We start from the raw sequence: 15,321 nt of genomic DNA, 5'->3' as shown, positions 1-15,321 counted from the left end.
TTCCATTTGCTCCCCGCCCTTTGCTTATTCCTAGGATGGGGGATGCTGGCTGATCGCCTAGTGTGGAAGGAACAGCACCCTGGTCCCACCGTTTCCTGTGGCTTACCTGAGGGTGCCTGTTTCTTTGTCTGGGTGCTTACTATCATTTTCTGTTTTATTGGTTCCATAAATGCTAGCAACCTGTTTTTAAAGTCTCTGAGGGAGCCAAAAAGCCCTTTTTCCATATCCCATGAAAGCAGCCACTGGAAGAGTCCCCCCTCCAGCTTTTTGGACTGCCTCATCTGCCCTCTGGGTGCAGACATTCTTCCCTCAGTGACTTTCTGCATCCCCTTTGCTGTCCTGTTTTTGTAGCTATTGTTCCGAGCCCTACTCAAATCCGTGACAGTGACACTGCCCCTCTCATGGCAGGGCCTCGGGGAGGCCGCAGGTGGTGACTGCTGAGTGGGGGCCAAGGCCAGGCTGGAAAAGACCTCCAAGAGTGTGAAAAATACAGACCCTAGGGCCTCGGAGGAGGAGGGTCAGCGGGAACCCCAGAGAGGAGGGTCTGGGGGTGCAAGCAAGTGCTCACTGCCAGCATCTTTACTTTTTATCCAGAGTCAGGGGTTCAAAGAAGCCACCGTCACAGGCCTTTGAGCCCCATCTGCCCCCTCTCTCTGGGGCCTGCACCACACACTTCACCTCTCACCTCACCCATAATCAATCTTAGCTTGGCCAGTAGATTGGTTACCTTTAATGCTTAACCATAAGGTCTGTGGACCGGACGGCACCAACACTGTGATGAAACAGCCAGGATGCCAGGGGCGGCCAAGATGTTTGTGTGCTCCTCAGTATCATCGAGCAACCACTCTGGGAGCCAGGGGGCAGTTTGTGTGATGATTCTGAGGTTCACAGAGTAGAGAAAGCAAAATAAATAATGAGGAAGGAAATCCCCATATTGTTTGTTGATTCTTATCCAAGGGGGCTGAATAGCTCCTTTTATTCCATGGTTAAGACTTTTCTTTTCTTTTTGGTAATCTAACCTAAGCCATAGAAAAGACAAAAGAGACAGAAGCCCTCACGAGCCAAGTTTCTTTCTTCCTTGCAGACCTGAAAGGAAGCGGAGAGATGTCATGCAGATTGCCAACACTACCATGTCCAGCCGAAGCAGGAACACCACGATGGCAGACACCTACAATGTCACAGACCCAGAGGAGCTGGAGACAGAATACCCTTTCTTTGAGAGCAGAGTGGACAACAAGGAGAGGACTGTCATTTCTAACCTCCGGCCATTCACTTTGTACCGCATTGACATCCACAGCTGTAACCACGAGGCTGAGAAGCTAGGCTGCAGTGCCTCCAACTTCGTCTTTGCAAGAACCATGCCTGCAGGTATGGTGTGATCCAGCTAGCCCCACTCCCAACAGAGTCACAGCCTAGTGGAGGAGATCATGCTTTATGGACATGGAGTCTGACACCCAGGGCAATGACCCTTATCTTCAGTCCTTCTTATTAAAGAATGAGCGGCTGGCCCAGTGGCATAGCAGTTAAGTTCACACATTCCGCTTCAGTGGCTCAGGGTTCAGTGGTTCAGATTCCCGGCACAGACCTGTGCACTGCTCATCAAGCTGTGCTGTGGCAGGCATCCCACATATAAAGCAGCAAAAAGAGGAAGATGGGCAGAAGATGTTAGTTCAGGGCTAATCTTCCTCAAAAAAATAAAAATAAAAAAGAATGAGTGGTCATTCATAGGCAGCATGGTAGACTAGCAGCTCAGGGAATGGAGTCCATTCATAGTGACATCACCCCCATCCCAGTCTCTCCATACGAAGTACTCAAAAGTAGGGAGCTGGGTCCTGCCCATGGCCAAGGGGTTAAGTTCTCGCACTCAGCTTCCACAGCCCCGGGGTTCACCAGTTCTAATCCTCTATGCGGACCTGTCACTGCTCATCAAGCCATGCTGAGGCAGCATCCCACATAGAACTAGAAGGAATTACAACTAGGATATACAACTATGTACTGGGGCTTTAGGGAGGAAAAAAAAAAAAAAAAGAAGATTTGCAACAGATTTTAGTTCAGGGTCAATCTTCCTCAAAAAAATTAAAAAAGCAAAAAAAGACTTGAATGCCAATGTGGTCTTTCATAAAAAAAAATGCAGGTAGCTCACTTCAGGGTCAACTCTCCTCCTTCTACCTGGTTCACATTGTGCGTTCCCACAGCCCTTTTTCTCCATTTGTGCACAGGTAAATTTGCCCAGTCCCTCCTGAGTTCTCACAGATTCAGTGAAATCCCCAGTTAGCTGCCTTGATTTGGAGTGACCATTGCTGCTCAAGGTCACCTCCTGGAATAGCCTTGGGTCCTGCTTGTTTGGTCTTCAGCTTCCCCTTGTAAGTTAGAAGCCGCCTGCCACTCAGACAGCCATCCATCCATCTTTAAGGATGGGTGACCTGCCCTGTTCTCTTTCCCACTGGAGGCAGCAGGTGGTAGAAACAGCACGGAAGTGACTGGAGTCTGGGAGAGGGGCCTCCTGGCTGCAGTTCTGGCACTGACGTGCAGGGTGCCTCGGGGCAGCTGTCAGCCTCCCCGGCCTGTTTCCTCACTCTCCCAGGAAAGACATAGACCAGCTGATTTCTCAGAGCCTTTCCCGGTTGTACCTTGCAGTGACTTTTGCTTGCCACTTGGCTGACTGCTTGAAGAAACACAAGCGAGAGAGCAAGCCCCAGCCTCAGCTAGCAGCTGGAGTAGTTGATGTCGGCAGCGAGAGCTCGCTCTCAGCACCAGCTTCTTAGCAGCTTCCTCACAGGCTGGGCCTGTGGACCATCCTCCATGCCTGCGTAAAAATTGCACTTGCTGTGTGCAGATGCAGACTGTGAGGGATCCGTGTCACGGCCTGGAGGCTCAGTGCTGCTGCTTCTGCTCACTCAGCACCTTTTCGATGCTGCTCGAGTTTGATGGCATCACGTAGTTTCTTTTTTCAGGTGGTGGAAGCTGAATACCAGAAATAAGTTACTCAAGTTGCCAAGATTTTCCTACTGTACTTGATAGCAGGCTTTTTTGTTGAGAGGCGGAGGGGAGGGGAGGGTATTGTGGCATCTGGAGGCTTACAGATCATTAGATTGCTCTGACTCCAAAAGCTCTGCTGTCTGCAAGCAGCCAGCTCATGAAGAGTTTCCGTGGTCCCACCAGTCCCGCACGTGTGTATTGGGGGAGGGTATTCTTAGGTTACCTCAGCGTTTGTGTCCCTCCCTGGGGACCCAAATCCGACTTTACCGCTTGTTTCAATTGTTGCACAGAAGGAGCAGATGACATTCCTGGGCCGGTGACCTGGGAGCCAAGGCCTGAAAATTCCATCTTTTTAAAGTGGCCAGAACCTGAGAATCCCAATGGATTGATTCTAATGTATGAAATAAAATATGGATCACAAATCGAGGTGAGGCTGGGGGATGGTTCGTGTCAGGGTGCGTTTCCATGACAGTTGATAGCATATGTTACAATACAACACAAGTCTCCCCCCAGTTAGCTCACAACTTAAAACCAAAAAATGAGGTGGTAAGTCAGTGAGGACCTGAGTCTGTCTACCAGCTGCATGCTCTTTGAGGAATACTGAGGAGCTGGGCTTGTTCTCACCCTCAGGAAACTCTTTCATTGCAGAAAATGATCTTTCAGCATAGACTGGATTTGTCTTAATAACTTTTAATCTTTCCGGAGCCCTTTTTGATCAAAAAAACACATTTGGTCAAAACTTGGAAGTGCTTAAAGTTTCTGGAGCACTGCTGTTTAAGACTTGGTCCCCTCCCTTTTATTGCAGTTGGGATCGCTGTTAGGTAGGAAGTGAGAGACTGGGCACAAGGAGTCACCCATTTCTCCTGTGTTTATGGAAAATTGACACGTATGTTTTATGTCCCCCAGGATCAGCGAGAATGTGTATCCAGACAGGAGTACAGGAAGTATGGAGGGGCCAAGCTTAACCGGCTCAACCCCGGGAACTATACGGCCCGGATCCAGGCCACCTCTCTCTCTGGAAATGGGTCGTGGACTGATCCTGTGTTCTTCTATGTCCCGGCCAAAAGTAAGGCTTGTGAGAGAGTAGCTGGGAAAACTGAAAGCAGGTTGGGCCAGGACTGGGGAAGCCTGGGTCATCATGGCTCTCTGATTTTCTGATTTTCATTGGAACAGAGTTGGCCAGCTTTCAGAAGGGTCGCACTTCTGTGAGCATCGGGTCTGGGAGCTCAGGCTGGGGAGCTGCTCTGCTTGGAGTCCCTACCTCATCTGATGGGCAGGGCGAGGGTCTGAGCCCCTCTTCTGAGGAATCGGCAAGAGGCCTTTGTTCTTTACTTGGTTTATGTCCAAAGCATTTCACAAAGCGCTGAATTGACCATTCCACCTCCTCCTTCCTCTTCAGGGATGCTGGTTAGCACTCAGATTCAGGGCTTAGAATCCTAAGGGGTGACAGGAACCTCGGAGCCATCTTGTCTAGCCTGCTCCATGGCAGGAGTCTCCATGGCAGCATCCCAGGCTGAGGCATTGTCCCCTTCACTGCCCATTGGTGAAATATAGATGCACTTTTAAAGCACTAACATTCATTGAAAGCACACAGTGCTCACCGTTTGGCACAGAGATTGGGCCACGTTGTGAGTTTTTGCTCAAACCATCGACAAGACAGAATTCTTAGAAGGCCCTTCTATGTGAGGATTTCAGATTTTAAAAGTGAATTTTGTAAAAGTGTATAATCACAACAAGGACCCTATACTTGTTTGGCCAAGAAAATTCAGTATTTTATTTGGTGACATAAATATTCTTTATTATTTCTATATTGAGTTTCTACTATTTCTTATTAGAAACCCGATTTGTTAGATTATTTCATGTTCAGATAATGGGATCAAATTTGCCATAGCTCTCTTTCTTACTGCTCCCGCACGAGAGGACAGCCCTGCCTTGCTCAGTGGCGCTACTTTTGGGTCTAGTGGGCAGTTCCTGCCGCCCTGGTCCCTCCTGGTGTCCACATCTGTGCTACCCTGATCTGGAGTCTGAATTTTTAAATTCAGATTCAACTGATCCGGCAGTCTACCTGGTTAACGCCTAATAGTCAAAGACGTGCAGGGTATTTGAAAATCCTAACAGGGACAGATATCAACAGACGGATGGGGTGAACAGAGTCGCACACCTTGAGGCTGCATTTTATGGGTCTGGCACTCTGCCTGGGTTCAGGTTTCAGGGGTAAACAGATGCTTAGGCAGATAACTCCATCAACTAAAATAGTCTGAATTCTCCATGTGGTCCACTTAAACTACTCTTACTGGTCAGCCTGTGCCACCCATTCCTCTGCTAGAACCTTCACAGTATTTCTAGAGTGCTCTCCAGCATAATGACTTGTTTTTTTCTCCTCTCCTCTCGACATCCATCCCTTAGGAACAGAGCCTAGGTTTAGGGGTCTGGCATCAGGCTGTGGTTTTGAAACAGCAGCCTTGGCCTCTGGGATTCAGTGAAATTGGCTTATCTTGGCTTATCTTTGGAGATGACAGGTTCTTCTCTGCCTTTGCTCCCCCATTTTGAACCCTGTGACTGCTGGGTTGCCAACGGAATCTCTCTAGCAGAAGTTGCCATATACCACAGGGACATAGATCTTCCTGCTGCTCTGCCATCCGGAAGTCTTTCCTTCTGTCGGCCGACACTCTCCTGCTGCACTTGCGTCTCATTTCCTCCTGTTTAATCCTCAGAGGAGATGGGAGCTCTGGAAGCTTGCTGGCAACTGCTCTCCTCTCAGGAGCCCTTCGTGTGCTTGAACACTATTAAATTACTCTTCAGACTTTTCTTCTCCAGACTAAATAATCTCACGTCTTTTGCCCTTTTCTTGTAGCTCAGTCTCATAGACCAATTTTCCAGCCATTTACTCATTTTGTTCTTCTCTGGATGTGTTCCTGTTTCTTCATGTCCCTGTTGAAATGTGAAACTCAAAAAGAACACAGTACAACCTGACCAGTAGTATAAGTGGTACAAATGTAAGAATTAGTCCTCACAGGGAGAAAAAGAAACCTCTACCACCTTCCCAAAGGCAGTGATAACTTGTGAGTAGTTTCAAGAACTAGAAAATGCAGGAGCCTGCATCATTTTGAGAGCTATTTGATAAAAATATCTTTAATTTAAAAAATTAAAATAGCTTTATAGTTCTTAAAGAATAATAATAATAATAGATTTTGGTGGCAAAAGAATCATTGACGGGTGATTTATAATAGATGTAACTTAGTACCCACTGAGTTCCAAACTCATTTCTACATACACATGTCTACTTGGATGTCCCATGGGTACCTCAAACTCCTCGTACACAAAACCAAAATCACAGCTGCTACTTTCAAAACATCTCTCCATCTTTTGTTCCTGAGCTCAGTCGGTGGCCCCATAATCTATGCACCACCCAGGCCAGGAACCTCCCACAGCCATCCCTTACCTTTCTTGCTCTCCAGCCACCCATTTCTCATTCAAACTCAAGTCTCGAAGATTCTGCCTCATAAATATCTCTGGAATCCAGCCTCTTCTGCCGCCACGACTGCCTCAGCTCAGAGCCTCCGGGGTGCTTGCTTTGGGGGAAAGTATGAACTGTGGGTGCAGGAAGCCTGGGTTCCAATCCCAGGGCCCTGGCCCACCAGCTTGCCTGGGTGACCCTGGGGAGGACAGTACATCTCTGTGAGTCTTCCTCATTTGTAGGAAAGAAGCAGTGATTTCTTCATGAGGTCTAAGCTGGGCATACACAGCATGTCCGGGCCCCCTTCTACCCCCTGGCACTCTGCATGGCAATTCCTCCTCCCGCCTGCCAGGCCCTCCAGTCTGCTCTCCGGCACAGCTGTCTCTCCGTACACAAATCTGATCAGTCCACTGCAGGGCTTGAGGGCTCTCACTGGCTCCTTTGAATCTTCCGAATGAGGTTCAAACTGCTTAGCTTGGACAAGGCCCCTTGGGAGCCGGCCCTGACTTCTCTCCAGTATCATTTCCAACCATTCCTCTGCACTTGGAAAGCTTCCCCTGACTCCCTTCTTTCCTCTCCCTTCCTCTCTGCATCCTTGCAATATGTGCAGCCCACTTTTCAGGTTGTTGTGCTACTTATGGACCTATTGATTTCCTGCATGCAGCAGAATTTTCCGGGGTGTAGATCAGCATCCCCAGTGTCCAGCATGGCATCTGTCATATGAATACTGTTGATGGTGATGAGCAGGTGCTGCAGTGAGCTCTGTGGTCTCAGACTTGTCACTAGACTCTAATGTTAGGGAGGAATTCAGAGCACCTTTGGCAAGGGTGGCCATCCAGTTATTTTTTGTTTTTTAAATTGTCTATGGAACTGTCAGAAGACAAATAAAGGTCAGTACAGCTTGAGCATTATATCTATAAGAATATGCGTTTATGTTAGTTGTATGCATTTCCGTTAATAGTCATTAAACTACATGTAAAGATTATTTTACTCGAGCCCATCATTGGAACTGCTATTTTAGAATTCACTGTACTTTAAAAATAAAAATGAGTATACTCCTTAGTCTGCATTTATCTTATCTTTTTTCAAATAACTCAGTTTTTCTGCTATTTCTGATACTGTTTACCTTCAGAATTCCTAGTTCATGGTAGGGCAGTAAAGGAATTTTCAGGGATTTTTTTTCATACTTCCAGCTGAATATTAAAAAATGAAATGAGCAGCTTGCTTACCTAGTGACATTTTGTCATTTACCCCTTGTTTCTGCAGCGACATATGAAAATTTCATCCATCTGATCATTGCTCTGCCTGTTGCCGTCCTGTTGATAGTGGGAGGGTTGGTTATAATGTTGTACGTCTTCCATAGAAAAAGGTAAGTGACTCAGTGAGAGGTTTAGACACATTTTGTGGCTAAGTGTTTTGATGATTTGAACCTGAGTTAAGATGAACTTCTTGAGGATTTATGAGGAAATATTTTATGGATTGGAAAACTCATCTCCTCATTGGTTGGTCTATCACACAAACGCTGCTACTTATGCAGAGCTTTTCCAAACACGATGTCTTAGCTTTCTTGATCAAATAACTCTTTCACTTTCCAATGAAGTAAAGAAACAAATGTGTTTTAAAAAGCTCTAATCTGAGGCCACTGAAGAAGCCAAAAGATGCTTTAGCAAATGTCTGCTGGTCCCCTGGGCCCAAATGAGGAGTGTGGGTGAGAGCTGTTTTGGGAGTAAGCTCCCCCACTCCCCTTCTCCTGCTACGTAATGAAATGCAGCAAATGAAACTGATAGAACGAAGATGTAAGTATATACAGAAGTATGTGGAGATGGGGTTTTTTTTAACCTAAACTTTAACCTTTTTGACAGAAATAACAGCAGGCTGGGGAATGGAGTGCTGTATGCATCTGTGAACCCAGAGTACTTCAGCGCAGCTGATGGTAAGCGTCTCAGCTACCTTCTTCAGGAGTGTTGCTAATTCAGGGGAAGAGGTTTGCGTTATTTTGAGGTACCTTTTGCCTCAGATCTGTCTTCGTTAACACTTCTTTTTTTTTTTTAATCAAAATTTTTAGCAGTTCACTGAATATGTCAAAAATTCTGGGACTGTATGGGATGCCCCAAGGAAAAACAGGCCTCAGAGATGAATGTGGCCAGCACAGTAATCAATTTATTTAATTGCTTGAAATTTTATGCTAGAGTGAAAAAAGCTGTTTAATTGTTGACATCTAGTCAGAGGATATGCCGCAGCTGACAAAACAGTCCTTTTAAACTGGTTTCAGCTTGAGTTTCAGAGCATCTTAATTGTGTTTGATCACTTATGGCTTGTCTTCATTTTTTATCTTGGGGTCCTCCTGACTGGGGCCATCTCATTACACCCTCGTGGCCCAGTCACATTCCCTTTGGTAATAACGAATGAGGGCCATTTAGTTAAGTTGGATTGTACTCAACGGTTGTTGTTGTTTTGTTTTTTTTTTCCTTTTTGCTGTCTTTTCTTCCTGGTGTGCTTAAACCCTAACATTTACAAGTAAGTCAGAGTGGAGCATTGGTCATCAGGTCCAATGACACCAGTACATTAACCGACCATTTGCTAGGGGCTTTTACAAACACTGTCCAATTCAATCCCTCCGTCCCTGTAAGGTGGATTTTCTGGTGCCCATCCATCTGTAGGTGAGGAAACGAGGCTCAGAGGAGAAACTTGCCCAGGTCACATAACTAGGCGGTCGGGAAGTCAGGACGTCACAGTTCCTGGCACCCTGTTGACAGTGTGGTGCAGTCACCATGGAAAAGGACTCTGAGGTCCTCGGGGCAGGCAGGGAACCTGGCCCACAGGACAAGCTGGACTAGATTTGTCAAATGAATAAATAAGTGCATGAAATTGGGTGGATGTGTTTAGAAAAAGTGTTTGTCTCTTTCTTGCTTCAGGAGAAGTGAAAGTACACGTGCAGGAGATGTGAAATAAAGAGTCATGATTATCCTAATTGATTATCCTGATCAAATAAGAAAACATAAGAAAACCCTTTGATATTTAAAAGCACTACATAAATGTGTAAAGTTTTACTGTGATTTTTTTAATAATTTTTAATTCAGTTGTGTTTACAGTAAAGCCAATAAAAGCAGCCTCCTCTGAATAGGAATCAAGTGCAAAATAAGGACGTTATTCTTGTTTATATAAAGGTCTCACAGAGTTGTATTTTTAATAGGCATTTATATATGTACACACACTCCTATACCCCATGTATGTATGTATGTATATAAGTCATAGAGAACATTCTGGAAGGATACACATCAAACTTAGAAAAAGAGTAGTTACTTGTGGAAAAGGTCTTTTTCTTTAAAAAAAGCAAGAAGATTTTTATGTGTTGTTTGTATAAATAAGAGCTTTAAAAAAAAATCAGGTAAGGAGCCATCACATACTTAATGGAATTTATAGGGGAAATGCAAGCCACATCCCTTCTCTGTAAGTGTGGAGTAAGACTATTCTGGAGAATCTGCTCTGCTTTGAAATAAAGCACAGAAGATTGGCATTTATAGCTTTTGACCCTGAAGGGTCCAGGAAGTTTAGAGAAAGCATTAGTACAATAATATCAGATTCTAATGGTGATTTGAATTCAAATTTTGTGTCTTTCTGGAATGCTTTCATAATGTGTCTTGATTCTTCCTTAAAAACACGACAAAAAACAAACTCATTGTCACTCAGGCCAACAGGTAGGAACAGTGTCACCTCATTTGAACTTAATTTATTCAGCCTTTTGCCAAGCACCTTATAGCTAGTTTCCTCAAGGGGTGACAAAATGACATTACAGTTCAAAAATGCTTAAAAAACTTCTTTCTCCAAAAGCTAATCTGCATGTCACCATTCTCCAGAGTACACTGAAAATCCCCTACAGAGAAGTGCTGATAACATTGTGCACATACACTGCTGCTGGCTGCCAGGGCTTAGCACTGCTGGTTAAAGTCAGAGTTGTTGGGCTGAATTTAGAGAGAAGTATTGCGAGCATTGACTTCAGGGACCTCCCAAGGAATGAATGTGATTGGTTTTAACTCCGTGTTTTATGGTGTGCTACATACTTAATGCTGATTAAAAGCAAGCCTGGATTTTCAGAGATAAATGGATATAGACAGTGTCTCCTTATACTTTCTGAGAGGCATTGTGAAGAGTCTTATCTACTGGTTGTCTTGCATACTTACTCTCCTAAGCCAGCGTCAGCCTCTTCTTCAGGGCTATAAACTCTCTAAGCCATATGGAGGGCAGGCTCCCATTTGTGAAATTCCTAAACACATATGTACTATGAAATACAAAAATGTGTATGAAATAAAAGCCTAGATTGACTAATATAGTCCATATTGGACACTTCTCAGAGGGGTATGTTGGTAGTATCTCCTGGGCCAAATTTATAGACATCTTTTCTTTAAGACATCGCTTGGGACTTGGGGATGTTGGTACAGTTGTCAGCCCACTGCTTCTCTCACATCCAGCCACAGGCCCAAGGTTACTGTCTGAAAGCATCAAAGCAAACACAGATGCTGTGCCAGGTTCCCAGTCCTTCTGCGTTTCTGAGCCAGGACCCCTCCTTCCTGCCAGTTAGTGTGCGGTGGAGTCCGCCGGGGTTTCCCTTCTCAGGCAGGGATGTAAGCACACAGCTTTAGAAGCAAATGATTGTGATTGAAATTTCTTGTGGAGCTTATGCAACAGGTTGATTTTATTTTAGTTTTTATCCTACTCCTCAGAGTTGTGGGATGGGTCTTCTGATTTTTGTTTTCCTTTCTTTCTTACCTCCCTTCTTCCTTTCCCTCTCTCTTTCTCCTTCCGTCTTGCCTAGAATTGTTTGCTTATTTATTTCTTAAACGGGATTGAATCCAACCGGAAGCATAGGCTGGACAGGAAACCATATTCAGGCTCAGTCATTACCATGCCCCATCTCCCAGCCCCTCACCCCAGTGGTGGGAGGGCCCTGAATTCACGGAGCCCAGCCCAAAGCCCTGGCGAGACCCCTCTGTTCATCAGCGGCTGCTCCACGCTGCTTACCACCGAATGCCCCTTTGTGCCAGAGCACAGGTGCTTCTGTGCCTCCTTAGATGCCCCCAGGTCCTTCACGAGGCTGGAGACACTTTGTCCAGACTAGAGCAGTGCTACCTCTGGAAATACAATGCCAGGCCCATGTGTAACCTGGAATTTTTCTAGTAGCCACATTAAAAACAGTAAAAAGAAATAGGTGAAATAAATGTTAATAATATGCTTTGTTTAACCCAATATATCCAAAGTATTATCAATTTTAATATGTAGTCAGTATAAAAATTATTGAAATATTTACATTATTTTTTGTACTAGGTCTTTGAAATCCAGTGTGAAATTTATACTTACAGCACGTCTCAAATTGGACTACTTTCTGGTTCTTAAGTGTCGTTAGTATCCTTGAATTATCTAGGAATCCTTGAAGATGTGAAATATCAGTGTTTGACCCTACAGTTGCCGTGCTGACATCCACAGCATGTGGGAAGTTTCAGAACAAGTCACGTCACTGTCTCCTGATACTCTCCTCTGTGGGCTTTAAGAAGTGGCATCTTGTATTCCTTGGCCCAGAGTTTCCCCCAAAAGCACGTTCTGCCCAGGGGCTCGTTGCCACACCTGCGTCAGTTCTGGTTTCTTCTTCCCTAGTGTATGTCCCTGATGAGTGGGAGGTCGCTCGGGAGAAGATCACCATGAGCCGAGAGCTGGGACAGGGCTCCTTTGGGATGGTATATGAAGGAGTTGCCAAGGGCGTGGTCAAAGATGAGCCTGAAACCAGAGTGGCCATTAAAACGGTGAACGAGGCTGCAAGCATGCGTGAAAGGATTGAATTTCTCAATGAGGCTTCAGTGATGAAGGAGTTCAATTGTCACCATGTGGTAAGAGAAAGCCCTGAAAAGCCAAAATCTGACACAGGAGAACACGTCACTGGAGCCCCCGTGTTTCAGTGGCCACACTTGTGGGTTTTGTATCTTGCCCCATTGTCTTACTGTTGCCTTTAGATACTTGTGCATAGGAAGGTTCTGGATCTGATGGAGACCCTGGCAAGTGGAGTCCCTGTGGCCTGCTCATTTGGGCTCTGCTCCTGGCCCCCACAGGTCCCAGCACCGCACTCAAAGTTCTAGCAGTGATGGCGGTGGGGGGTGGGGGGGGTCGGTGACAGTCCTGGGCAATCCTCACCCTCTGAGTCCTTCTCTCTATCATTCCTCCCAGGTGCGGTTGCTGGGTGTGGTGTCCCAGGGCCAGCCAACGCTGGTCATCATGGAGCTGATGACACGGGGGGATCTCAAAAGTTATCTCAGGTCTCTGAGGCCAGAAATGGAGGTCAGTTTTGATTTTAACCAACTTTGCCTGTTATCTCTTCTCTTTCCTTTAGAGCCTTCCCCCAGAAGATATTGTGTCTTCCAGTCTGTTTACGTTTCGGCATTGAGTGTTTCTTGCTGCATGCTGGGTTATAGGTCTCTTCTATGAGGGGTTTCCCTGACTAGAGAGAGACCTTGCTCTTTAGTGGGAGGCACTTGCTGTTCATCAAATACCCTTTTACTTGGGAACCTCTGTGTTTTTGTTGCTGCATCTCCTCCACCTCCGGTTACCTCCTCCAACGCCACCTCTCCCTAATTTCCACTGACTTCTCTCTGAGCACCGATTTTCTCTTGTTTGGTTCTCTGAGTGTATTCCCATCGACCCCACTGTGTTCAGCTTTTCGTCCCAGGCACAGCCTGTAGCTCAGAGCCATGTTTGTGGCAGGCGATCTTGCAATAAATGCTTGTCAGAGTGCAGTGTTAGGTTGACTAGATTCTTGTGCTGGGCTGGCTTCCCACCCAGTGCTGTGCACGGACATCTGCTCATTCACAAGACCCCTCCCCACACACATGCCCTGCCCCCACACTGTCAGCAGGCTGTGCCTTGAGATGAGGAAGCTCGAATTCTCAAGCTCTGCCTCCACGTTTCAGGCTGGATCCTGAGTCAGTGTTTTGCTTGTGCTTCTGAATGATAAGCGCCTCAACTGCACGATCGCTGCTTAGTCTGGTAAAAAAAAAAATATCAGTTTGTGTTACGAGCTCCCAATTCTAAACCTGCTGAAGTCCTGTGCAGATTTTCATTAGTCATGACAGTGTCTCCTTTCTGTAGCATGAACCTACAGCCAGCTTGTTAACACATGGAGGCATGACTTTTAAGTGAGTAATTCTAAGAGTGAACTGGTAGGTAAAGACTGAGAACTAGTACCAGCAACATCTGCCTTTCATTCGGCTGCCTTGGTGAGTGTCAGGTCCTCACTTTGACCCTGACTTTGCCACCTGTGAGTGAGCTTTGTGTCTGCGTGTATTCCCTAGAATACTGCCCTGTCTCGACCCCTCTGAATTTCTGTAGCCTTTCTCTGTTTGAGCTTAATCTTTTGTTTTTCTTCTTTTAATTTGCCACTTAATCATCTCCCAAGTAGTAGTTCCTTAATCTTAGTTGTCAGCACCTGTTCACCTGTGGCTTCCTTTATTCATAGCAGATGATGGTTGGGACTCTGTGAGGACCACAAGGCCGAGTATGAACCGAGGCCCTGAGCAGGGCACTTGACAGACGTCCACCTCTGCTCCCCTCCACCCGGCCTGCGTCCCAGCTGCCTGGATCTTAGTGCCTTTTCCCGACCCACTTTGTAATGCACAAGCCAGCATGAAGGAGAAACCTTCAGCAGATAGGTGACTGGACACGTGGCAGTATATTTCTTATCAGATTCATTCTAGACACCTCTCAAAAGTATGAAATGCTCAGTCCCTTCATCCCCGATTTCAGGCACAAAACTTGGAACGGGTGGTCTTAGTCCTGGCTCTGCAGTCCTCAGGCAGCCACTTCAGGCCCCAGTTTCCTCACGTTTAAGATAAGAGGGTTGGGCAGCATGATTACTGAAGTCCTTTTCACATCTAAAATTCATTTTTAGGTTTCTCAGATAAACTTGTACTCTCTAAAGCATGTCAAGTATGAAAATGTATATGCTTGTCCTGCAGTTTCATTCTGTTCTACTTGGCTTCTTCCTCCCGAGTTAAGATTTGCTCATTTACCTTGCTAAATGTGGGTGCTTGTGTATACATGTCTTAACAGCTCTAAGCAAATTAAAGATTTCTGTTCTCTAAAATGTCTGAAAGATTGGCAGTGTAGCACCAGGAACTGACAGAATGTCAGCCCTCTCTTTCAGTATTTAAAATCATCTTCCTTTTATTGATTCTGTTTTTCATATTAATTATGAATGACCACTTCTAGTGAACACCTATATTTAATCCTCCACACTTAAGTATTGTGAGCATAAACTTAACATTTCACCTGCAGATTTCCTAGTGTACCATGCACATTCAAACTCCTGGAAAGGTTAAAAGGAAATGTTAGGTCCTGAGGGGAAACGGCTTGTCTGAATGAGGCTCCTACATAAAAGAGAGTGGCAGTTTTGGCTTACCCTCGGGGACTTATGTCACTTCCCCAGACAACTCAGTGATCAGTACTTTAAATCACCAGAGACTGTCTTGATCGTCTCTTCAGAATTCAGATATACGTCGAGTGTAGGGAACCAACCCAGAAGTACTTGGAGAGTTGTTATACTGCTGTAACTAGGCAAAGTCAACATCCGCTGAGCACAGAGCCTGGCCAGGCACTGGCAGGCACTTTCCATGCATGATCCCAGGTCATCCTCCCAGCAGTGACCCACGCTGACCCCCATGTGGAAGAGCCCAGGCAGGAGCCCAGACAATCTGACCCCAAAACCTAGGCTTTTTGCGTGGCCCACAGGGTTTGAACTCCCATGGGAAGGTGAGGCATGGGACCTGTAAGAGCAAGACAGCTTGCAGTGTTGTAAGAGATGCTCTGTAGTCAGGGAAACTGAGGTAAAATCTATTGCACTAGTA

At 45.8% G+C, this 15,321-nt stretch overlaps 1 protein-coding gene across 2 annotated transcripts in view; it reads left to right on the top strand.

The window, feature by feature from the left end:
- IGF1R (insulin like growth factor 1 receptor) overlaps window positions 1-15,321 on the top strand; it is a 291,645-nt gene that overhangs the window by 250,829 nt on the left and 25,495 nt on the right. For both annotated transcript variants that reach the window (XM_070619913.1, XM_070619922.1), the window contains exons 11-17: window positions 1,085-1,368; window positions 3,270-3,406; window positions 3,886-4,045; window positions 7,703-7,805; window positions 8,299-8,369; window positions 12,086-12,315; window positions 12,650-12,760. In XM_070619913.1, the coding sequence (XP_070476014.1) occupies window positions 1,085-1,368; window positions 3,270-3,406; window positions 3,886-4,045; window positions 7,703-7,805; window positions 8,299-8,369; window positions 12,086-12,315; window positions 12,650-12,760 (1,096 nt within the window). The remainder of the gene's footprint in view (window positions 1-1,084; window positions 1,369-3,269; window positions 3,407-3,885; window positions 4,046-7,702; window positions 7,806-8,298; window positions 8,370-12,085; window positions 12,316-12,649; window positions 12,761-15,321) is intronic.

The sequence above is a fragment of the Equus przewalskii genome, chromosome 1 (assembly GCF_037783145.1).
Source record: "Equus przewalskii isolate Varuska chromosome 1, EquPr2, whole genome shotgun sequence".
Taxonomy (NCBI): domain Eukaryota; kingdom Metazoa; phylum Chordata; class Mammalia; order Perissodactyla; family Equidae; genus Equus; species Equus przewalskii.
Note: the sequence above shows the minus strand (reverse complement) of the source record. Positions and strands in the feature narration are given on the sequence as shown.